The sequence below is a fragment of the Xenia sp. Carnegie-2017 genome, unplaced genomic scaffold (assembly GCF_021976095.1).
Source record: "Xenia sp. Carnegie-2017 unplaced genomic scaffold, XeniaSp_v1 HiC_scaffold_24, whole genome shotgun sequence".
NCBI lineage: Eukaryota > Metazoa > Cnidaria > Anthozoa > Malacalcyonacea > Xeniidae > Xenia > Xenia sp. Carnegie-2017.
In genome coordinates, this window is record NW_025813487.1 from 767,327 (window position 1) to 785,049 (window position 17,723).

General features: G+C 34.0%; 2 protein-coding genes across 3 annotated transcripts in view; both read right to left on the minus strand.

Moving 5' to 3' along the window:
- Positions 1-1,000: 1,000 nt before the first annotated feature.
- LOC124451164 (serine/threonine-protein kinase/endoribonuclease IRE1-like) lies at positions 1,001-3,385 on the minus strand. The gene is made up of 3 exons (XM_047001795.1): positions 3,370-3,385; positions 1,741-2,438; positions 1,001-1,651 (listed from the first exon to the last, which is right to left on the minus strand). Exons 1-3 carry the CDS (start codon positions 3,383-3,385, stop codon positions 1,001-1,003), a joined length of 1,365 nt encoding a protein of 454 aa, XP_046857751.1.
- A 102-nt stretch (positions 3,386-3,487) lies between these two features.
- Positions 3,488-17,723, minus strand: part of LOC124450952 — a 101,393-nt gene continuing 87,157 nt past the window's right edge. Inside the window, exons 1-2 of one of the 2 annotated variants that reach the window (XM_047001604.1) lie at positions 11,002-11,023; positions 3,488-5,757 (exon numbers count right to left, since the gene is read on the minus strand). In XM_047001604.1, the coding sequence (XP_046857560.1) occupies positions 3,752-5,749 (1,998 nt within the window). In that variant the 5' untranslated portion in view covers positions 5,750-5,757; positions 11,002-11,023 and the 3' untranslated portion in view covers positions 3,488-3,751. Of the gene's footprint in view, positions 5,760-11,001; positions 11,024-17,723 lie in introns of those variants that run through there. The other variant, XM_047001603.1, reaches the window with a different exon arrangement.

Sequence of the window (17,723 nt, forward strand, 5' to 3'; positions counted from 1 at the left end):
AAACTTTAAACTAAAACTATCAAACAACTATTACTGAGTGTTTTCATGTGACATAAATGTGTGGATACCTACCAGATAATATAGGATCTGAGATGATAAAATGAACATAACTTTGCACTATTTTCTATCTGTGGAGTAAATACAAGGTTTTCCAGCAGTTATAAGATTATTTGAAACTTTACTGAGTAAATGTGAGTATGAGAGAGTTTTTAGAATATAGGCAATACAGAGCGTCGTAGTTAACGTTACGTGCATTTAGGTGTATATTCAATATTCATTTAAGAAATCTTAAAGATATAGCACTTGCATTTTAGTTGTGCGGATTTAGGCATAAAATAATTGTCATGGTTACAGCGCATGAAATAAGCAAAATATCAGAAAATGAGGAAGACTATGAATATTTTTCTATAAAACTAATTAAAATATTATTGAGTCCATTTACAAATAATCAGACAAAATCCTGTCAATCACTCAATCTCATGAAAATGTTATTTAATTCAACTATTTTATATGGTTCAGCTACGTAATTAATGTGAGATAGTAAAACATAAAGATTCTACTTATGGAATTATGCACAACTCCTGATGTTCAGGTTTATACGATAAAGAACTCCCAAGAGCTCAAAACACCAATGCCAGACTTTTAGTAATTATAATAATTTCAGAAATACAATTTTTTATCGTATACAAGTTTATTATGTTGGATGAATGTAGTGCAAAATTTATCAGTGCAGCTAAACATAAAAGTTAACTTTTAATGTCATATTCGCCTTCATTCTTTTTCCAAAACAATTTACAGTAAAAATTAAATAATCAGGTATATTACATTGTATAAATGAATACCACAGGCTATAGATTAAGCAGAAATGTGGTGAAATGTCATCTAAATACGTCTTGGAAACTGTTTTTCTTTATATCTGTAAAATAAGATCTTTACAGTATCAATGATTTCTTAGTAGCTACTTTTTCACCCCCAACAGGTTTTGTTGTATCTAAATTGTTTATTGATGTGGTTCGCTTTCATTAAAAGGAAAAAACTTCTTGAGTTCTCTTTCTTTTTTCAATTCTTCACTTGACCTCACAGCTGCATGTACCCGAACAGGGAGATTAGGAATTGTTCGGAGAAAATACGCCTTGTAGTCTCCAATTATATAAAATGGTTCTGGTTGTGGTAGAGGTCGTTCTTGATTGTTCCAATGCTGGCGAGTATTTCGAATGAGCCTCACGCATTTTGCCCATGAAGATGTATAAGGGACCTTATTGATTTTTCCATTTTTCACGTACGTGCGAAAATAATCATAGACATCCCAATTAAGTAGACTTTTCCAAAGTACGCATTCGCTATTCAATTGTTGAACGACACTTGACTGGAGATCATTTGTCTCAATCTGATGAAGATTCCCAACTTCACATAACATTTCAAACTTCTCATCATCTGACATGAGAAATGGGTGCTTTAATGCTTCGTTAGAATATGGTCTGTCTTCAGGTTTTATATTTAACATCCACGACAGAAGGTCCTTTAGTGTTTCATCCTTGATTTCTTTCAAACCAACAGGGTCTCCTTTCAGCATGTTGTCCAGTCTATAGCGTTGAATTCCAAAAGGATGTTTTCCTTTTGTTGCAACATAATAAGCTACCATCCCTGCATTCTAAAACAATAAAAAGCGTTACATCAAAATGCATTTTCACAACATTGAGTTTTAGTACAACTTACAAATGTTTACATTCCTACACTTACATATACATCAGACTTTCTTTTGTAATGCGCTTTGTTTATTAAATCATCATCTTCGCGATATGATTCAGGAGCTATCCAATGCAAGGTTCCCATGGAAGAATTGCTTTTATATGTTGTAGCGTCATTCTTCATTATTCGACTTATGCCAAAGTCAGCTATCAGAAATTCGCTTTTTGAGTCTCGCAGAACATTGGAAGGCTTTAAATCCCGATGTAGAATACGATTTGGGCCGCTATGAAGATCAGCTAATCCTTTTAAAATTTGTCTAAGAATATCAGGAAGAGCTTTTTGAAGATCATGCAAAGTAGAAGAATGGACAAAACTCTCCAATGATTCTTCACATAAGTCTAAGATCAAATAAACATAATCCGTTCCATTATCTTTGTCTAAGTCGAAATAATTCACAACATATTTCGACTTTTTTGCTTTAATATCATTCAAAATTTTCTGCTCTTGCACTGCAAGCTGGATAAAGCTATCTCGATGTATTCGTTTGACTGCTTTACCGAAACCATCCTTACCCAGTCCAAGATAAACACGGGTTGCATTACTTCCTTCGCCAATGCAAAATTCGTCTGAGAAAATTACACGTACATTGCCCACAACTTTAACCTCAACACTGGGATTGCGTCCATATTCAATCAATTTTTCAAACAATTCTCTATGTTTCGTTGAATCACCATTGTATTTCCACTCTTCTAGATAAAAATATTACATTCAAGGGTTAAAGAAACAAAATAAATACATCAAAATAGCTTAAATTTCCCCAATTAGGAAAGGATAGTGATACCGTACACTTTTTAAAAAACGTATTAACAATTATTAGACATTTCATAAATTTTTTAACTGGTAACATTCGAGGTTAGCTTATCCCAAACAATTAATCACAAAAACTTCTCTCTGCAGTAATTTCATGAATTTTTCTTAATGAGTAACCTTGCGTTTTTCTAAAATATTAAATTAAAATTTTGAGAGCATTTATTTTTTAGAGTCTAAAAAATTTTTTATACCAAAAGATAACAAAATAGCTTCATTCAATTTTTCTTTCTATCCTCGACACTCGTCTTTTAGATAGACTATCTTATGTTTGTGGCCAAACATTAAGATTGAAGTTCGATCTCAACAATTATTCTCTCAAGCCTTGTTTGGACATCTTAAAGTGCCAATGAAACGAAAATTTTGCTAGTTAAATTATATCTGTATTGACCAGAACTTTTGAAATGACAGAGTGCTTTCTTAAACCTTTTCTGCATGACTTTTTTCATTCTAAAATACTGAAGTCGTTGCAATTACCAATTTATCTAACTTGTGACATAATATTGCATGCAAATTGAGTCGCTGCAATGTTTCAAATACCCTCAATTTTCCTGAAAACTTTAGGTTGATAATGGTACGCAGTAATTTATATCATTAACACATCACAAAGAAGGAAACTCTGTCATGTTAAAATAATGATAAATCGGACATTATAAAAACTTCTATACCTCGAGAATGAAAAGTGATATGCATAAACTAGTACAGGAAGCATTATCATATTGAAATGTCTGTTCAATAAATGTATAACACAGATGTTGCTAAATTTTCGTTTTACGCATTTTATGCTTTAACACTAAATTAACTGACACGTACTGTTTCTCTTACTCATCTTGGTAAAGTGAACCTCGTTATCTTTATTTCTGCAAACTTAAAGTCTATTTTGAATAATGTACTATACATATGGTGCAGTGAAAATTTTAGAAAACAAAGTCTATTTTGAAAGATGTACTATACAGTCACTATAAATAAATAACAATTTCCGAGAAGAAAATTTTTTGTTGTGATAAAACATTTTGAATTTACTACTTTAGAGTATATTCGCATACAGTGAAAACGCATACAGTGAAACCATAAAGTTTAGTACATCACGTTAAAAGTGGAAAACCATACCTAATGGTAATTCAGACCTAATGGTATGCATGTCGTTGTCTTCCACATCTATTGACCTCCTACCAACCACTTTGACATCTTCTGCTCAACTAAAGTCAACATTTTTGCTACATTCTATCAGATGGTGGACTCCATTTATCAAAGCATATTTAATCACAGCAGAGTTCATCTGATCTTCTGAAATGTTCCTACACTTAATTTGTTCAAACACATTCTCACAAGCCTGCCATAAGAACTTATGACCATTTTTTGGATCAACTGTAAACTCGTGCTGTTCGTAACCATCTGATTTCAACCAATCATTTAGAGATTTGTGATACACGGTTAAAGAGTCATTATAAACTGGCAAAATTTGAGATAACAGTTCAATGATTTTACTGCGGAATTCAAACTTGATGTCACCAGAAAAACCTAAATAGCTAAACAGTAAAGTTAATGGTAAAAACTCCCGACAGGCAGCCAACAATTCAAGAAATTGCTTAAAAATAACTTCGGAAATAACTGAATTTCCGGTTGAAAGACTTTTCTCTGTCAGCAATATTTTTACTGTTTTGAATTGCTTTGTGTAAACACCGCTTAACCCACTAGGGACCAATGATTTAATATTCTCTTCTGTAAGCTCAATTTCCTCTTTCTTTAAGCTCAGTTGTGCGTAATGCGCATAAAGAAATGATCCCTCACATTTTTCAAATAATTTCTGAAGAAGGTAGCGATTTCTCTGCACACAATCATTCAACTGATGTCTTAAATACTTGTGCAGGTCTTCTTCGTTGTTTTCATCACGAGGATGAGTTGTAATCTCCACAGGATTCATGTCTTTCAAATCCTTTTGAACAGGAAGTTCTGGACGACTGGTGATGAAGATTTTAATCCATTTAGGCAATCGGTCAAACTCTTCTGCAATCAATTCCAACAATTCACTTTTGCCATCAACTTGGCTTTCATCTAAGGCATCAATAACCAAAAGCATTGGTTTATGATCTTCCAACAAATGCAATGGATTATTTAATAAAACACGGAAAGCATAGGTGATCGATTCTTTGGAATGGTTTCTATGTAATTCTTCATTCAGTTTAGATTTAAACTCTGATATTGTATCACACATGCTACTAGCCAATGATTCTATCAACATTCGAGGATTTCTATAATCTGATCGATTATATCTACAGAAATGAGAAGCAGCAAGTTTCTTCTTTTCAGAATATCGCCGACACACCTCAGCAGCAAACACACTTTTACCAACACCTGGACCGGCAATCAAAATCATGACATTAGAAGCATCTTCACTTCTATCGTTAAACCAAGTTTTGAGTTTTTCAAATAACCATTGCCTAGTGCCAGGTAAGTATTTCTTGTTAAGTTCTTTAATAAGACCGTAGAAATTACACTTTCCAAGCTTCTCGACATCTGAATATGTTTTGCCCTCTAACAATTTTTTCATCTCTACAACATTTCTATTAGTTACTTTCACATATTCTTTGATTTTTTTAGTGACATCGATTAACTGCTCTTCTGTTTTATACCAATCTTTTAACATTTCAATATAATTTGCCTCATCGGCTATGAGGGGAGCTTTCTTTAATTCATCTATTTCAGTTTCTTGAATACCCAGACCAACCAATGCTTTTGAAATTTCCTGCCACAAGTACTCAAACTTACTGTCGTCTACACTAGTTGTAGTTATGTGGCCGTACACTTTATTTCGATAAAACTTTATTCTTGCAATATTTGCTGAGACTGAAGAATCAAAAGAGGAAGGAAGTTTATCCCATCCTGTAGTTGATGCTGTTAGACCACATATATTTCGCAATAAGACAGTCAATAATATGATGTCAAAGTTTTCAATGTCAGGGTCACCAATCGACGGGTAAAGTAGATCCCATTGCTCATTCTTGATGACTTTACATTTCAAAGATGTTAATGTCTTCATTGTAGAGGGATCTTTAAGTTTACCAGCTAAACTTGATGGCTTTAATAAAGATTGCAATGTTGTTTTTAAGGCTTGGGTTCCTTTATTGATTAAAAGTTTACTCAAACGAGATCCATTTTCCTCAATCTTTAATTTTTTAGGTGGTGAAGCCATTTTTTATTCTAGAAATAAGGAATGAGTTTGTGAAAAAAGGTATAGTTTAAAATGTACAAAATGTTCACAAAAGTTAAAAGGATTACTTAAAAATAATACAACAAGTCATTTATAAAGACTTGTGTGCTTCATTTCTATTTCTCGATAAAAATTGTGCTCACTGCCTAGTGACATGACCCGGTAATTGATCTTACATCAAGGCATTAAAATAGTAGACTTGATATAATGGAAAAAAAGTTAAAATGATATTTTCGCCTACTCAGCGCGAGAGGCAGCATTCACCATGCGATAGTAACTCCTGGTTGATAAATAATATATCTTATTTGTCTAACAATCGTGTGGTGAAGAGATACGTCGTTCTTTTAACAGGATATATCAAACTGGTTTGCTGTGTTGTAGGAATATTTTCTTATTAACATTTTGATAGGACTATATTGCTGATGATTCTGTTCCAATTTAAATTTTTGCTGGGCTGCAGTTTAGCGGACACCCGAAGCGCTTGTGACCGCGGGCTCGTGTTTGCTTGGGATTATAGGGTAGGGTTTGGGTCAGCGTCCAAGGTGTCCGCTAAACTGCAGTAGTCCCCCATAGGACAATAACTTAAGTCATTAAGTAATAACTTTACATTTTCCTCACCAAAACACAGAACACAGGCTGAGAGATAAACAACGCGACATATGAGCAAAATACAAGTACGGAATGCACAGAGTATCAAGTTCTTTGTATTTTTTCCCCAACGAGATATATTTGACGTCTGTAATCACCAGTAAAGCGTATAAATGAAAGATATTTTCAGCTGCAATGCTTTGACTATACTCGATAAAACAAAGTGCAGATTATACGCTCTAAAGCATAGGTATTTGAAGAACAACATAAGTATTGACATTACTTAAGACAATTCTATTCGTGATCGTTCGCATATGCGACTATCACCGATGACACAGCCGAGGATATCACGACGAACAAACACTGCCTGCCTCACTGCCTCACTCAGACACTTTTTTAATAAGGCATAGTGGTTAGCCGCGCAAGCTCAACGGCTACCCACAAAAACTTACTAGTGATAAATTATATTATTGTTATAATACAGTATTACTTGACGTCTACAACTGCTCCCCCCCCAAAAAAATGTTGTTTCGCCCCCAAATTTTACATCCTAGCCACATGCCTGCTCATATTGATAACACTTAAAGTGTGATTCCGTTTGAAGATGCTACGAGAATTTCTAAAAACTTAACAATTGATGAATGTCTTCTGCATGATGAGACAACGTAAGAAAAGTACAAATAATACACAAGTCATTCATTACTTTTTCTATAAACTTTAATTTTCCAATTTTCATGTGTCCAAATGGGGAGGCGCATTATTTTTATGAAAAGACTAATCATGTGAGTTTTGTTTTTTTGGGAGATGAAAATAATAACGATGTTCGTATGTTGCTTATAACCGTATTTCCTTTGTTTTAAAAAATAAAGCAAAAATATCAACCTGAGAGTGTGAGTACATTAGGAAACTTTAAAGAAACATTTCCATGTTTCCAAAACAATGGCGAACCCGGCAGGATTGAAAAGGATTGGGACGAAACTGCAGGTTTCAATCGGAAAATTTACGACGTGTGAGCATACATACTGTGACGTTAAATTGATCAAAAGGACAAATTTTTCCTGAAATTTTGCGAAGAATTTCAGTACAAGTTGTTAAAGATGGCAGTAAATCTTACCAACCTGACTGCCAAGTCAAAAACCTCGAAATTACACATGAATAGAACTGAATATATCGTGTCTAAAGGAGATAAAGAGGCCATGGAACGACAGCGGTTGTCAGTTGCAACAAACTCTACAGCAGTAAATCAACTCAAGGAATGTATTGAAGATGAAATGCTTACTAATGGTAAAACTGAAGAAGAAGTGCAAGAGTAGTCGAAGGAAGTGGACGACTTATTAGCTGAGGCTGATGAATGTATACGACACATCACCAACGAGTTGAAACGAGTAGAGCTGGCAGCACAGGATGATTTTGTGAAATTGGAGCAGCAACAGAAACTGAGATTTGAAAGAGAGCTAACTAAGCAACGATTACTTCAAGAAAAAGAGACAGATGCAAAAAGGCGGAAACTCGATTTTGAATTTCAACAAAAGCTGAAAGATTCTCGATCAAGTCCTAGCAATGAGGGATCTAGTACTGTAAAGATATCAAAACTCGTTACAACTAAGTTTGATGGGACACCACGAGATGGGTTCTGGGGGCAATTCCAAGCTCAAATAGATAAATCAAATGTTGATCCAGTTACCAACTTCTCCTCTCTAAATGAGTTAATTGAATTGAAGGTGAGAAAGTTAATAGATGGTCTCCCATTTACAGAAGAAGGATATAATTGAGCCATAGATATTCTAGAGAAACGATATGGTGACGAAAGAGAAGTTATAAGTGCCTATGTGAAAAGTATGCTTGAGCTGCCAACAATCGGTGAACGAGATGTGGGAAAAATACACAACTTCTATGAAACACTTTTGTATAAAGTTGAATCATTGTAAACATTAAAATGTCTCGATAAGCTTGATGCAGCCGTTCGATTTACCTTTGAAAAGTTAGCTGTGATTAAGAGTGAGTTGCCACTCATGTATGAAGATCAGGATAAATGGAACTTTACACAGTTTGTCGAAGCTCTAGGGAAGTGGACCCGCAACAATCCTATCAAGGACCAGGGCAAAAGGACTCCAAAAGAGGGAGATCCATTATGACAAGCAATCACGGTGAAAATAGCTGTTAACATCAGAACAAGGGCTGCATATTCTGTTCTGCAACTTATAAAGCAGTTAACTGAACAAAAGTCGTTAGAAGCGAGAATCAAAAGAAAATTTTGGCAGAAAAGCGTCTGTGTTTCAATTGTGCAGGACCCAAACATAGAGCAGCAGATTGTATGAGCAAAACAAGATGTCAAATCTGTCAAGGTCAGCATCACACCTCCATTTGTGATAAGAATGAAAACCCTAAAGAGTCCAAAGAGCCTGGGATGACTGCAAACCATATTGGAAAGTGTTCGGTGATACATCCTGTGGTTGTTGTACGTATTAATGGATTTAAGTTCCAGGCTCTATTGTACAGCGGTGCAAGCCACTCCTACACTTGAAGTACAGCTGTTAACTTCAATAAATGATTTAAGTTCCGGGCTCTATTGGACAGCGGTGCAAGCCACTCTTACGCTTCAAGTACAGCTGTTAACCTCACTAAATCAAAGTTGTTGTTGTACATATAAATGGATTTAAGTTCCGGGCTCTATTGGACAGCGGTGCAAGCCTATCCTACACTTCAAGTACAGCTGTTAACCTCACTAAATGATTTAAGTTCCAGGCTCTATTGGACAGTGCTACCACTCCTACTCTTCAAGGACAGCTGTTAACCTCACTAAATCAAAGTTGTTGTTGTACATATCAATGGATTTAAGTTCCGGGCTCTATTGGACAGCGGTGCAAGCTACTCTTACGATTCAAGGACAGCTGTTGACCTCACTAAATGATTTAAGTTCCTGGCTCTATTGGACAGCGGTGCAAGCCACTCCTACGCTTTAAGTACAGCTGTTAACATCACTAAATCTAATTACCATAGAATCCTAATCATCCATCATTGCCTTGTAATCGTAACGGAAGTCTAAGACGCCTTAATTCTTTTTTACGCAAACTAAAACGTGAAAATATGTCAATGGAATATGACGCGGTGATACGAGGACAACTACACCAAGAAGTTGTTGAGAAGGGGAATCATAAAGCGAAGGGTAAGGAATTCTATCTGCAACACAAAACAGTCGTTATGAAGGACGCTGAAACTACGAAACTACGAATTGTGTACGATGCATCTGCAAGTGAGTGTGGTAATTCCCTTCTCTCAACAACTGCTTGCTAACTGGACCACCATTACATAATAAGCTCTGGAGCGTCATTGTCCGTAATCGATTTCATGCAGTAGCTATCGCTGGAGATCTGAAAAAGGCCTTTCTACAGGTGCGAGTGCATGAAAGTGAACAAGATGCCTTACATTTTCACTGGATCAAGAACGTCAACAGTAGTGAAATAGAAGTGCTTCGATTCAGTCGAGTGGCGTTTGGGCTAACACCATCGCATTTCTTTCTAAACGGAGTGCTCCAAGAACACCTTAACGTCTTAGAAAACCGTTATCCCGAGGTCGTCAAGGATATTCTCAAGAGCTTATACGTGGACGATTTGATATCGGGAGCAATTGTTATAGAAATAAAAATACATAAATAAGAACCTCATGCAGAGTACATAATAACATTGAGATTAGTCAAATTCCAAAGGACTACTGCTAAATCTTATAAACTTTCACAAGTTTTAACTCAGGAATAGAGAATCATATAAGACAGAATTTGAATATCAATGATTAAGACAGAATTGTCTTTCGAAACGGTGAATGGATTTTTTCCCTTCATTGATCAAAAATTCCATACATGTATATTCTTGCATAAGTCAGTTCTTAGTATAAAAAACCTTTGATATTAAATAAACCATTGCAAAAATATGAATACATGACAAACATCGACTGCACGCAATTATAATTACTTATGACCAATAAAGACACTGTAGATACAACAGTAAAGGTTGCAATGAAAGTAAACCTTAAAACTGTTAAGCAAACATGTAAAATTTACAAAAATAGATTCGGTTGCGTCTTTCTCAGTGTAAATACATTCTTCCTGTGTTCACCATTTGCTTATTTTACAAATGTTCTTATTTTTCAAATGAATAATTTGCTCAATACAATTAACAACATTTTGCTAGGTACACAGAGATTAGTAAAATGTGGCAGTGGGAAAAAAAGGGAGGTGATGCATGATTGGACATGCTATCCTTTCTACATAAATTTTCACAGATTCCCATTTTTTCCGTAGACAAGTATCTTATTTCACCTCTCCCATGACTTTGAAAGTGTTTTGCTTTCCTTTGCCATGGAGCTATTGTCAATAGTTAGAAAGTTGGTATATCAATTTAGATATGATTTCTCATGCATGTTTATCGAGATGCCGCTTTAGCTAATTTGTTACGTCGGCAATGTAGTTCTAAAATATCGCTTAATTTTTCTAAAATTACTTCCGTTTTAGAAGTAAGACGACCGTATGAACAAAATTATGCTTGCTTTAGTTCTTTACATGTCACATACTCAACAAACGGATGATAGATTTAATATAAAGAACGCGACCACATACATATCAGATTAAAAATGGTGATGAAAGTTCATACCTTATTGTAACATCAATCTTTTATCCTTGTGAGTTTTGTTACATAAAAACTTTTAAATAACGAACGAAGATGAGAGTGAGTCAGGATCTCCTTCAACAAACAGTATTATAAAACATTAATGACATCTATGTAGAGCATTCTAGTTGTATAACTAAGTATACATCACTGACTAAAAACAATTGTTATAGAAATAAAAATACATAAATAAGAACTTCATGCAGAGTACATAATAACATTGAGATTAGTCAAATTCCAAAGGACTACTGCTAAACCTTATAAATTTCACAAGTTTTAACTCAGGAATAGAGAATCGATTATTTAAGACAAGATTTGAATGCCAATGATTAAGACACGATTTTCGAAACTGTGAATGGATTTTTTCCCCTTGCTTAATCAAAAATTCTATACATCTATATTCTTGCATAAGTCAGTTCTTATTATAAAGAACCTTTATTATTAAATAAACCATTGTAACTTACGAATACATTTCAAACATCAACTGCACGCATTATAATTACTTAGCTATGAGAAAAAACACTGTCGATACAACAGTAAAGGATGCAATGAAAATAGTCATTAAGATAATGCTAGTCTCAGATGTGCAGTGACGTTGAGAAGCACATTGTAGTTTAAAAATCTCAATCTCAAACTATCTATTATCAAGATTAATCTCTGTGTATTTGGTGTTATCATTTCGCTCTATATCATTGGGAATGTATTTGGTATAGGCATAAAACATCTCACTTCATGGTAGAGGAGAAAATTGTCGAATGATGTGTGCTAATGATATTGGGCTAAGCCACAGGCGGATCTAGGATTTTTCAAACATCAGTCATAAAACGTCGGAGGCGCTCCGCACCTGGGGGGGTCTGAGGAATTCTCCCCTGAGAAATTTTGGATTCCAGAGCCTTGAAAATGCCATTTTCAGCGTTTTAGAGCAACACAAAATGTATTTTGTGGGCATCGTTTTGCGTAAAAACAACACATTTTGCTTACGTTTTTTTCAAAAAAAAAAAATGAAGTGAACAATACTTGAATGTTTTGTTAAATATTTAGGCTCATTATCATGCCAAATAAGTATAAGGTAAGTTAGAAATTTGGTACTACTAGTGACAGTTCAAAGATATAGAAAAGCTCAGACTTCAAACCATGCAAGTTTATTGTAACCCTTTACCCATCACCACATCAGTGCCAGCAAATTCACTTTTTGAGAAAAAACTTAAAATTTTTTCTTAAAATTAAGCAAAAATTAAAGTGAAAAGTTAAGGACAGCTTAATGCTATAAATGTTTAGTAGGCATTTCACTAGACTATTATCTTCTGTAAGTATATGCAAGGTGTGCTATATAGCAATCACTAGTAGCATTGTATTTGCAAATACAAACAGAATGTAATCAACATGTCTTTAATTATATAATTACATGAATGTTAAAATTGGTTCATGTGTCATGCTTACTGGTTATGATAAATATCATTTCATATGATCAAAGCTCGTTTAAATGTAAATCTGAAATAATTTAGTTTAGAAATTATAATGATCATCAGAAAAATTGCCTAGTGATCATGAAAAATACTTTGCTGTTTTGCCAAATTTCAAGGTTTATCTGCATACATAGGAAGACATTTTTACTTTATAGAAAATGCTTTTCATACATCAATAGCCCTTTGAAATTTATGGCAAACAATCTGGTATGAGCCGTATATTAACACACCTTTACATCTCTACATGAGGTGTTCAGTTAGAAAAGGGGACAATATGTGACATGGGACAACATTTTATGTATAAAGGTTTAATACCATTCCAGTCAAATTGTCAAAATAAAAAGCTTCATGGATCAGAAGACTAAAAATCACAGGTTATAGTAAACAGCTTCTCATGTAATCAATGTTAGTTTTCTCAAATCTTAAAAAATGTGTAGTGTAACTGTCCAATGATTGAATGATCAAATCAATGATCATTAATTGAAAAGCCCCAAACATTTGTTTATGATAAAGTAAATAATAGTATGGCGCCTTATGGCTACAGATTTTTTGTCTATTGAAATATATTTGCAGGAATGTAGGATTCCATCTGATTGTAGTTTAGTTTCTATCATGCTTTAGAAAATTACTATGAAAGGATCAAACATTCAATTCAGACAGTGAGCTTGTATGTTAGTTCAGTTGGCTAACAGTCGAAATCGGTCAAACCAATCACAGTAAGACAAAAATTCAAATGAACCAATTGTAAGATAGCAATTGGACTCCCTTATACGTCCGGCCACCCCTATTATCAGTCGAGACCATTCCAGACTGTCCACTGATCTGGCCATTGACCAATTAAATAAGCGTTTTTGGCGTTCATAGACTCCTTTATCCGTCGAACCAGTCAAGCCACCCCGCTTATCGGTCGGTTATTCCAGGTCAATTAAAATTCAACTGATCTGGTTACCAACGAGATATTCATTGCACTAGTCATTAGTTTTCAATAAAAAATAAAGCTGGATTTTTATCACGAAGTAAATGCGATAATAAAGTAAGAATAATTAATGATTTTTAATTAATATGTACAGGTAATTTTTGAATTTCAAACATCAGTCGCGCGAAGCATTTGACATACACTAGATCCGCCACTGGGCTAAGCGTATTACCGTGAGTAATGTAAAAATTTATCACATTGCTCATGTTTAAAACAATATTTTAAGTAAAAAGGATTCCTTTGTGAAATGAAAGAATCATGGAATTTTCACAATGTACGCAAATCACACTTCCATACTGTATAAAATCATCTTCATTTTCTCGCTGAGTCGGTTGATGCAGAAGATTACAAATTTGTCTTGGAAGATCTGACTGAGAAGAAAACTTGCTTACAAACTTTTTTTCAAAATGTATGCCATTATATTCATTAAACGCAGTGTTTTGGGAAATATACCCAAAGGCCGAGAAATAAAAATAAATGTGAATATTCATGATAGCTACAATAAATAATGTTATAATAAATGACTTCGCTTGGCCCCAAATGTGGACACTGTTTTTTTTTCCAAAACAAAACGAAATGGGAGGGAAAACCGGTGGATCCGGTAAAAAACCCTCCAATAAATAAAAAGATCAAAATTTAGAAAAGTTTAGTAAAATTTTTGTTGTTTTAAGATGTTTCATATTTTTGTTGTTTTCAATGATCCCGATGATCTACTTTAATATGCAGCGTAGTCAGATCTTGGCTTCGTCGTTCGTATGTTAATTTGCAAAGCGACAAAATGACAGTCAACTGACAAAAAAGTCGGCGACAAAAAAGTCGCCTGACTACCCTATTTACTGACACCGCAAATATTTTGTGTTTGAACAAAAGAAACGAAAACTTTAGTAGAGAACAAAAAATGAAAGAGTGCAGAGTGTTAACAAATATTTTATTGAATAGACGAAAAAATAAAAACTAATAACAGCTCATACATAAATGATATAAAAAATTCATTCAGTACGTTCGACCTGATCATTCACCTACCAATAACAATGAAAAATGAAATGACCAAAAGGACTTCGTGACTTGCATACAAATTATTTCTGATGTCTACTAGATTTCATTCGATCAAAATTTCTATGTTGCTTTATTAGGACCTTCATTAATAGCTGACTTTCACTCGTGTGTTTTGTCCGAAAATTTGACAATTGTGAAAATTTAGTTTTACGGAAATTTTTAAAGGTTGAATTTAAAAATGCGTTATACTGATTAATAGTATGCATAACGAAAGTCGCAAGTGGAAATCTTACTATAAGGACGCTTGTTTCTTCGTGCTTCTTTCCAACTTGATCGTTCATTCAATGTCTAGTTATTACGTTTACAGACATAGCTACTCTATAAAAAACACATTATAAATGTCAGCATAATGAATGAATAAAATAAGAAATTATCTATGTTGAAAAGAACAAAACTTTAATACCTGATTTTCAAGCATTATCCTGCTCCGTCTGATCCAGGCGTCTTAGTAGGTCTCTTCCACATTTTTTACAGCGCAGTTTTTACGTGTATATCGTAGAATTTTTATGTAACGTTTTTATCTTAAAAATTCAATGAACCCTTCTTGCAGCATTGCAATTTTGTTTATAAACGTTTACTAAAATTAGTAAAAAGTAGCGAGTGAAAGCCAGCTATTTTCTCACAGCAATTGACATCTTTTGGTGACATTTTTTTAGCAAATACGGGTGTTTTTCTTGATTATAGTTCAAATTATAAAAATAGACCATCGGGATCTTTTTTAAATCTCTCATGCAGTTACTCATAGCTATAAGTTAATTTTAATACTTATCTACTCAACTTACAAACCACAAGACATGGATCATGTTTTTCCTCTCGCTTGTTTTCCATCTTCGTAGATTATAGTCCAATCATTTCAACGTTAATGTTCACACATACAAATGCCGTTATGCAATGTCCATTCAATACGTTTATACCATTCCATACACAAAGCAATCGATGTAACCAATAAAGGGGCTACTGGTATTATGAATCACCATTTCGATAGATTACTGTTTACAATGCACTCTTATGGTAACTTCAAGCGATGGAAAAGGGATCACTTCAATACCCCAGTTATATCATCACTCAAAGAATGCTTAGTGAAGATTTGATCTTCTATGAATGTCAGCTGACCACCTTTAGGTGGGCTCATATAACAATGGGGCCCATCATCATTATATGAACAAACAAATGACATCCACAAAGAATCCAAAATGCAAATGAACATTTTTAGCCATGAACCACCATGACACATGAGTAATGACAAACTAGTAAGAGAATTGAAGTGAATGACACGGGTGGTAAAGGGATTTTCACAACTCTATCCATGTGGGATCTAAAATATAAGAAAATATGAAACATATGTACGACATTTCATGATGAAGAACTCTACATATGACGTTAGTTTGCCTTTTTAAATTCTTAAACAGATATATTGAGAATGAGCAAATTGTTATATGTTTTCTGTTTGACTATCCAAATGGTAGAACATTCACCAACATTGCACGAATAGCTTTAGCCGGTTAAGTTTGAAAGATGTAACAAGTTTCAAACGATGAAATGCTTAACATCGTTATCAAAGCATTTTACATTGAAAGCTTTCATATTACGAGGCCTACCATTAAGACTAGTTGATTATTCCATGCAACTCATACTTCAGCAATCCGTCAGTAAAAAGACAGAATTCCCCTTTTTTTCTACAACGTTAAAGTTATTAAGTTTTCGTTGTTAACATTTGTTTAATCACGTCATGACTAAAATTTTTTATTGTGATTGCCCCCTTAGGAGCTTTTCACCTTTTACAAAGACAATAAGTAATTCTTCTATGTATTTAAACAAAAAAAATCATTAGAATCTACAATTTTTGTGCGTTTTAATGTCATTATGCATAGCAAAGATGCATGATGTTGTAGGTTAAGATTCATGAAACGATAATGAATTTACAAACTAGACTTTAATTTCGTCCAAATATTCATTGAATCTTGTAATCATATATTGCTAAGTTAAGGTTAGGAGAGAATTTAAGAGCGTTCTGTTTTCCACGAGGTTCTACTACTAAAAGTAATGTATAGAGTCGTAGAAAAACGAGAAAAAACAATTACGGTTCTCGTTAATTGCAAGTCTACACTTTAATCTATGAAAACTGTACTTCTATGCACTCAACCACATAGTGCATTGGAGACAGATGGCAAATTTAGCGTATTTATATTCATTGCATATATTCAGTTATAACTAATGTGACATTGAAGAGACAAATCAAACATCAGTAGCATCAATGAAAACCATTGAGAGTTTCGCAAGAACAATAGAGATAAGTCCAACAACAAATTATCATTTATCGTCAGTTTAGTCACTTACATTTGTAGTTTTCAGCCGTAGGATCTATTTTCATACATGATTTTGAAAAAAGGATTTTCCGCTTTGAATTTCTTTTCCGGCTGCTCTCAACATTTAAGACGTAATAATGATAGTATATATCTGTACATCGTGGCTTTCAAATGTGTAAATATGTGCGGTATGTCTTTCTTTAGCAGCATTCAGATAATGCCGGTCTTGATTTTTTATCAACACGTTTAAATACATCTGCAATCAAATGAGACCTGTTTCGGTAACTTGTCTTCGAGGAGAGTTGAAAGCAACAACTTTATTGGAAACCTTTACACTTTTCGTAAATGTGTAAAGTCTTGTTCCATCTCCTATGAACAACATCTGCCTTTCATGACGCCTCGTGGCTTATATGTGTCTTGAAGTGAAAGGTATCTTTATAAATGGTGTTAAGCAGGTCATTATATGTATTTGTTCAACATGATTGTTTAACCCTCTGGGAGCCGTGCCTTTTCAAAAATTCTTACACATCTCGTTTGGTGATTGTTGCCTGTTAGCAACAACGGTCTCTATAGGGTTAAAATACATTGTTTGTACTTGAACAAACTATCGGATATCTATCAAATCTAATTTATAAAAACAAAACGTATTGTTGCCAAACAAAAGAACTATGCTCTCCCTACATTAATATATATGAAATGATAGTAACAATTGACCATTTTTCAGCGATATTACGCCAAATATTTATTGATTAAACATATTTAGCCTATTAAATAACGCTAATATTATAATTTTGGGCTAGAAGATGTTGGTAACGTCAATCAGAACGCCCTTAAACCATTCTCAGAACCTTAACTTTTCAACATTTGGCTGCAAGATTCAATGAAGATTTGGTCAAAATTAAA

What these genes read in the sequence shown, in the direction of transcription:
- LOC124451164 (XM_047001795.1), bottom strand. An exon ending in AAAGAAAGTCTGATGTATAT is followed by an intron (nt 1,652 to 1,740) that starts GTAAGTGTAGGA and finishes TTATTGTTTTAG; the next exon opens with AATGCAGGGATGGTAGCTTA.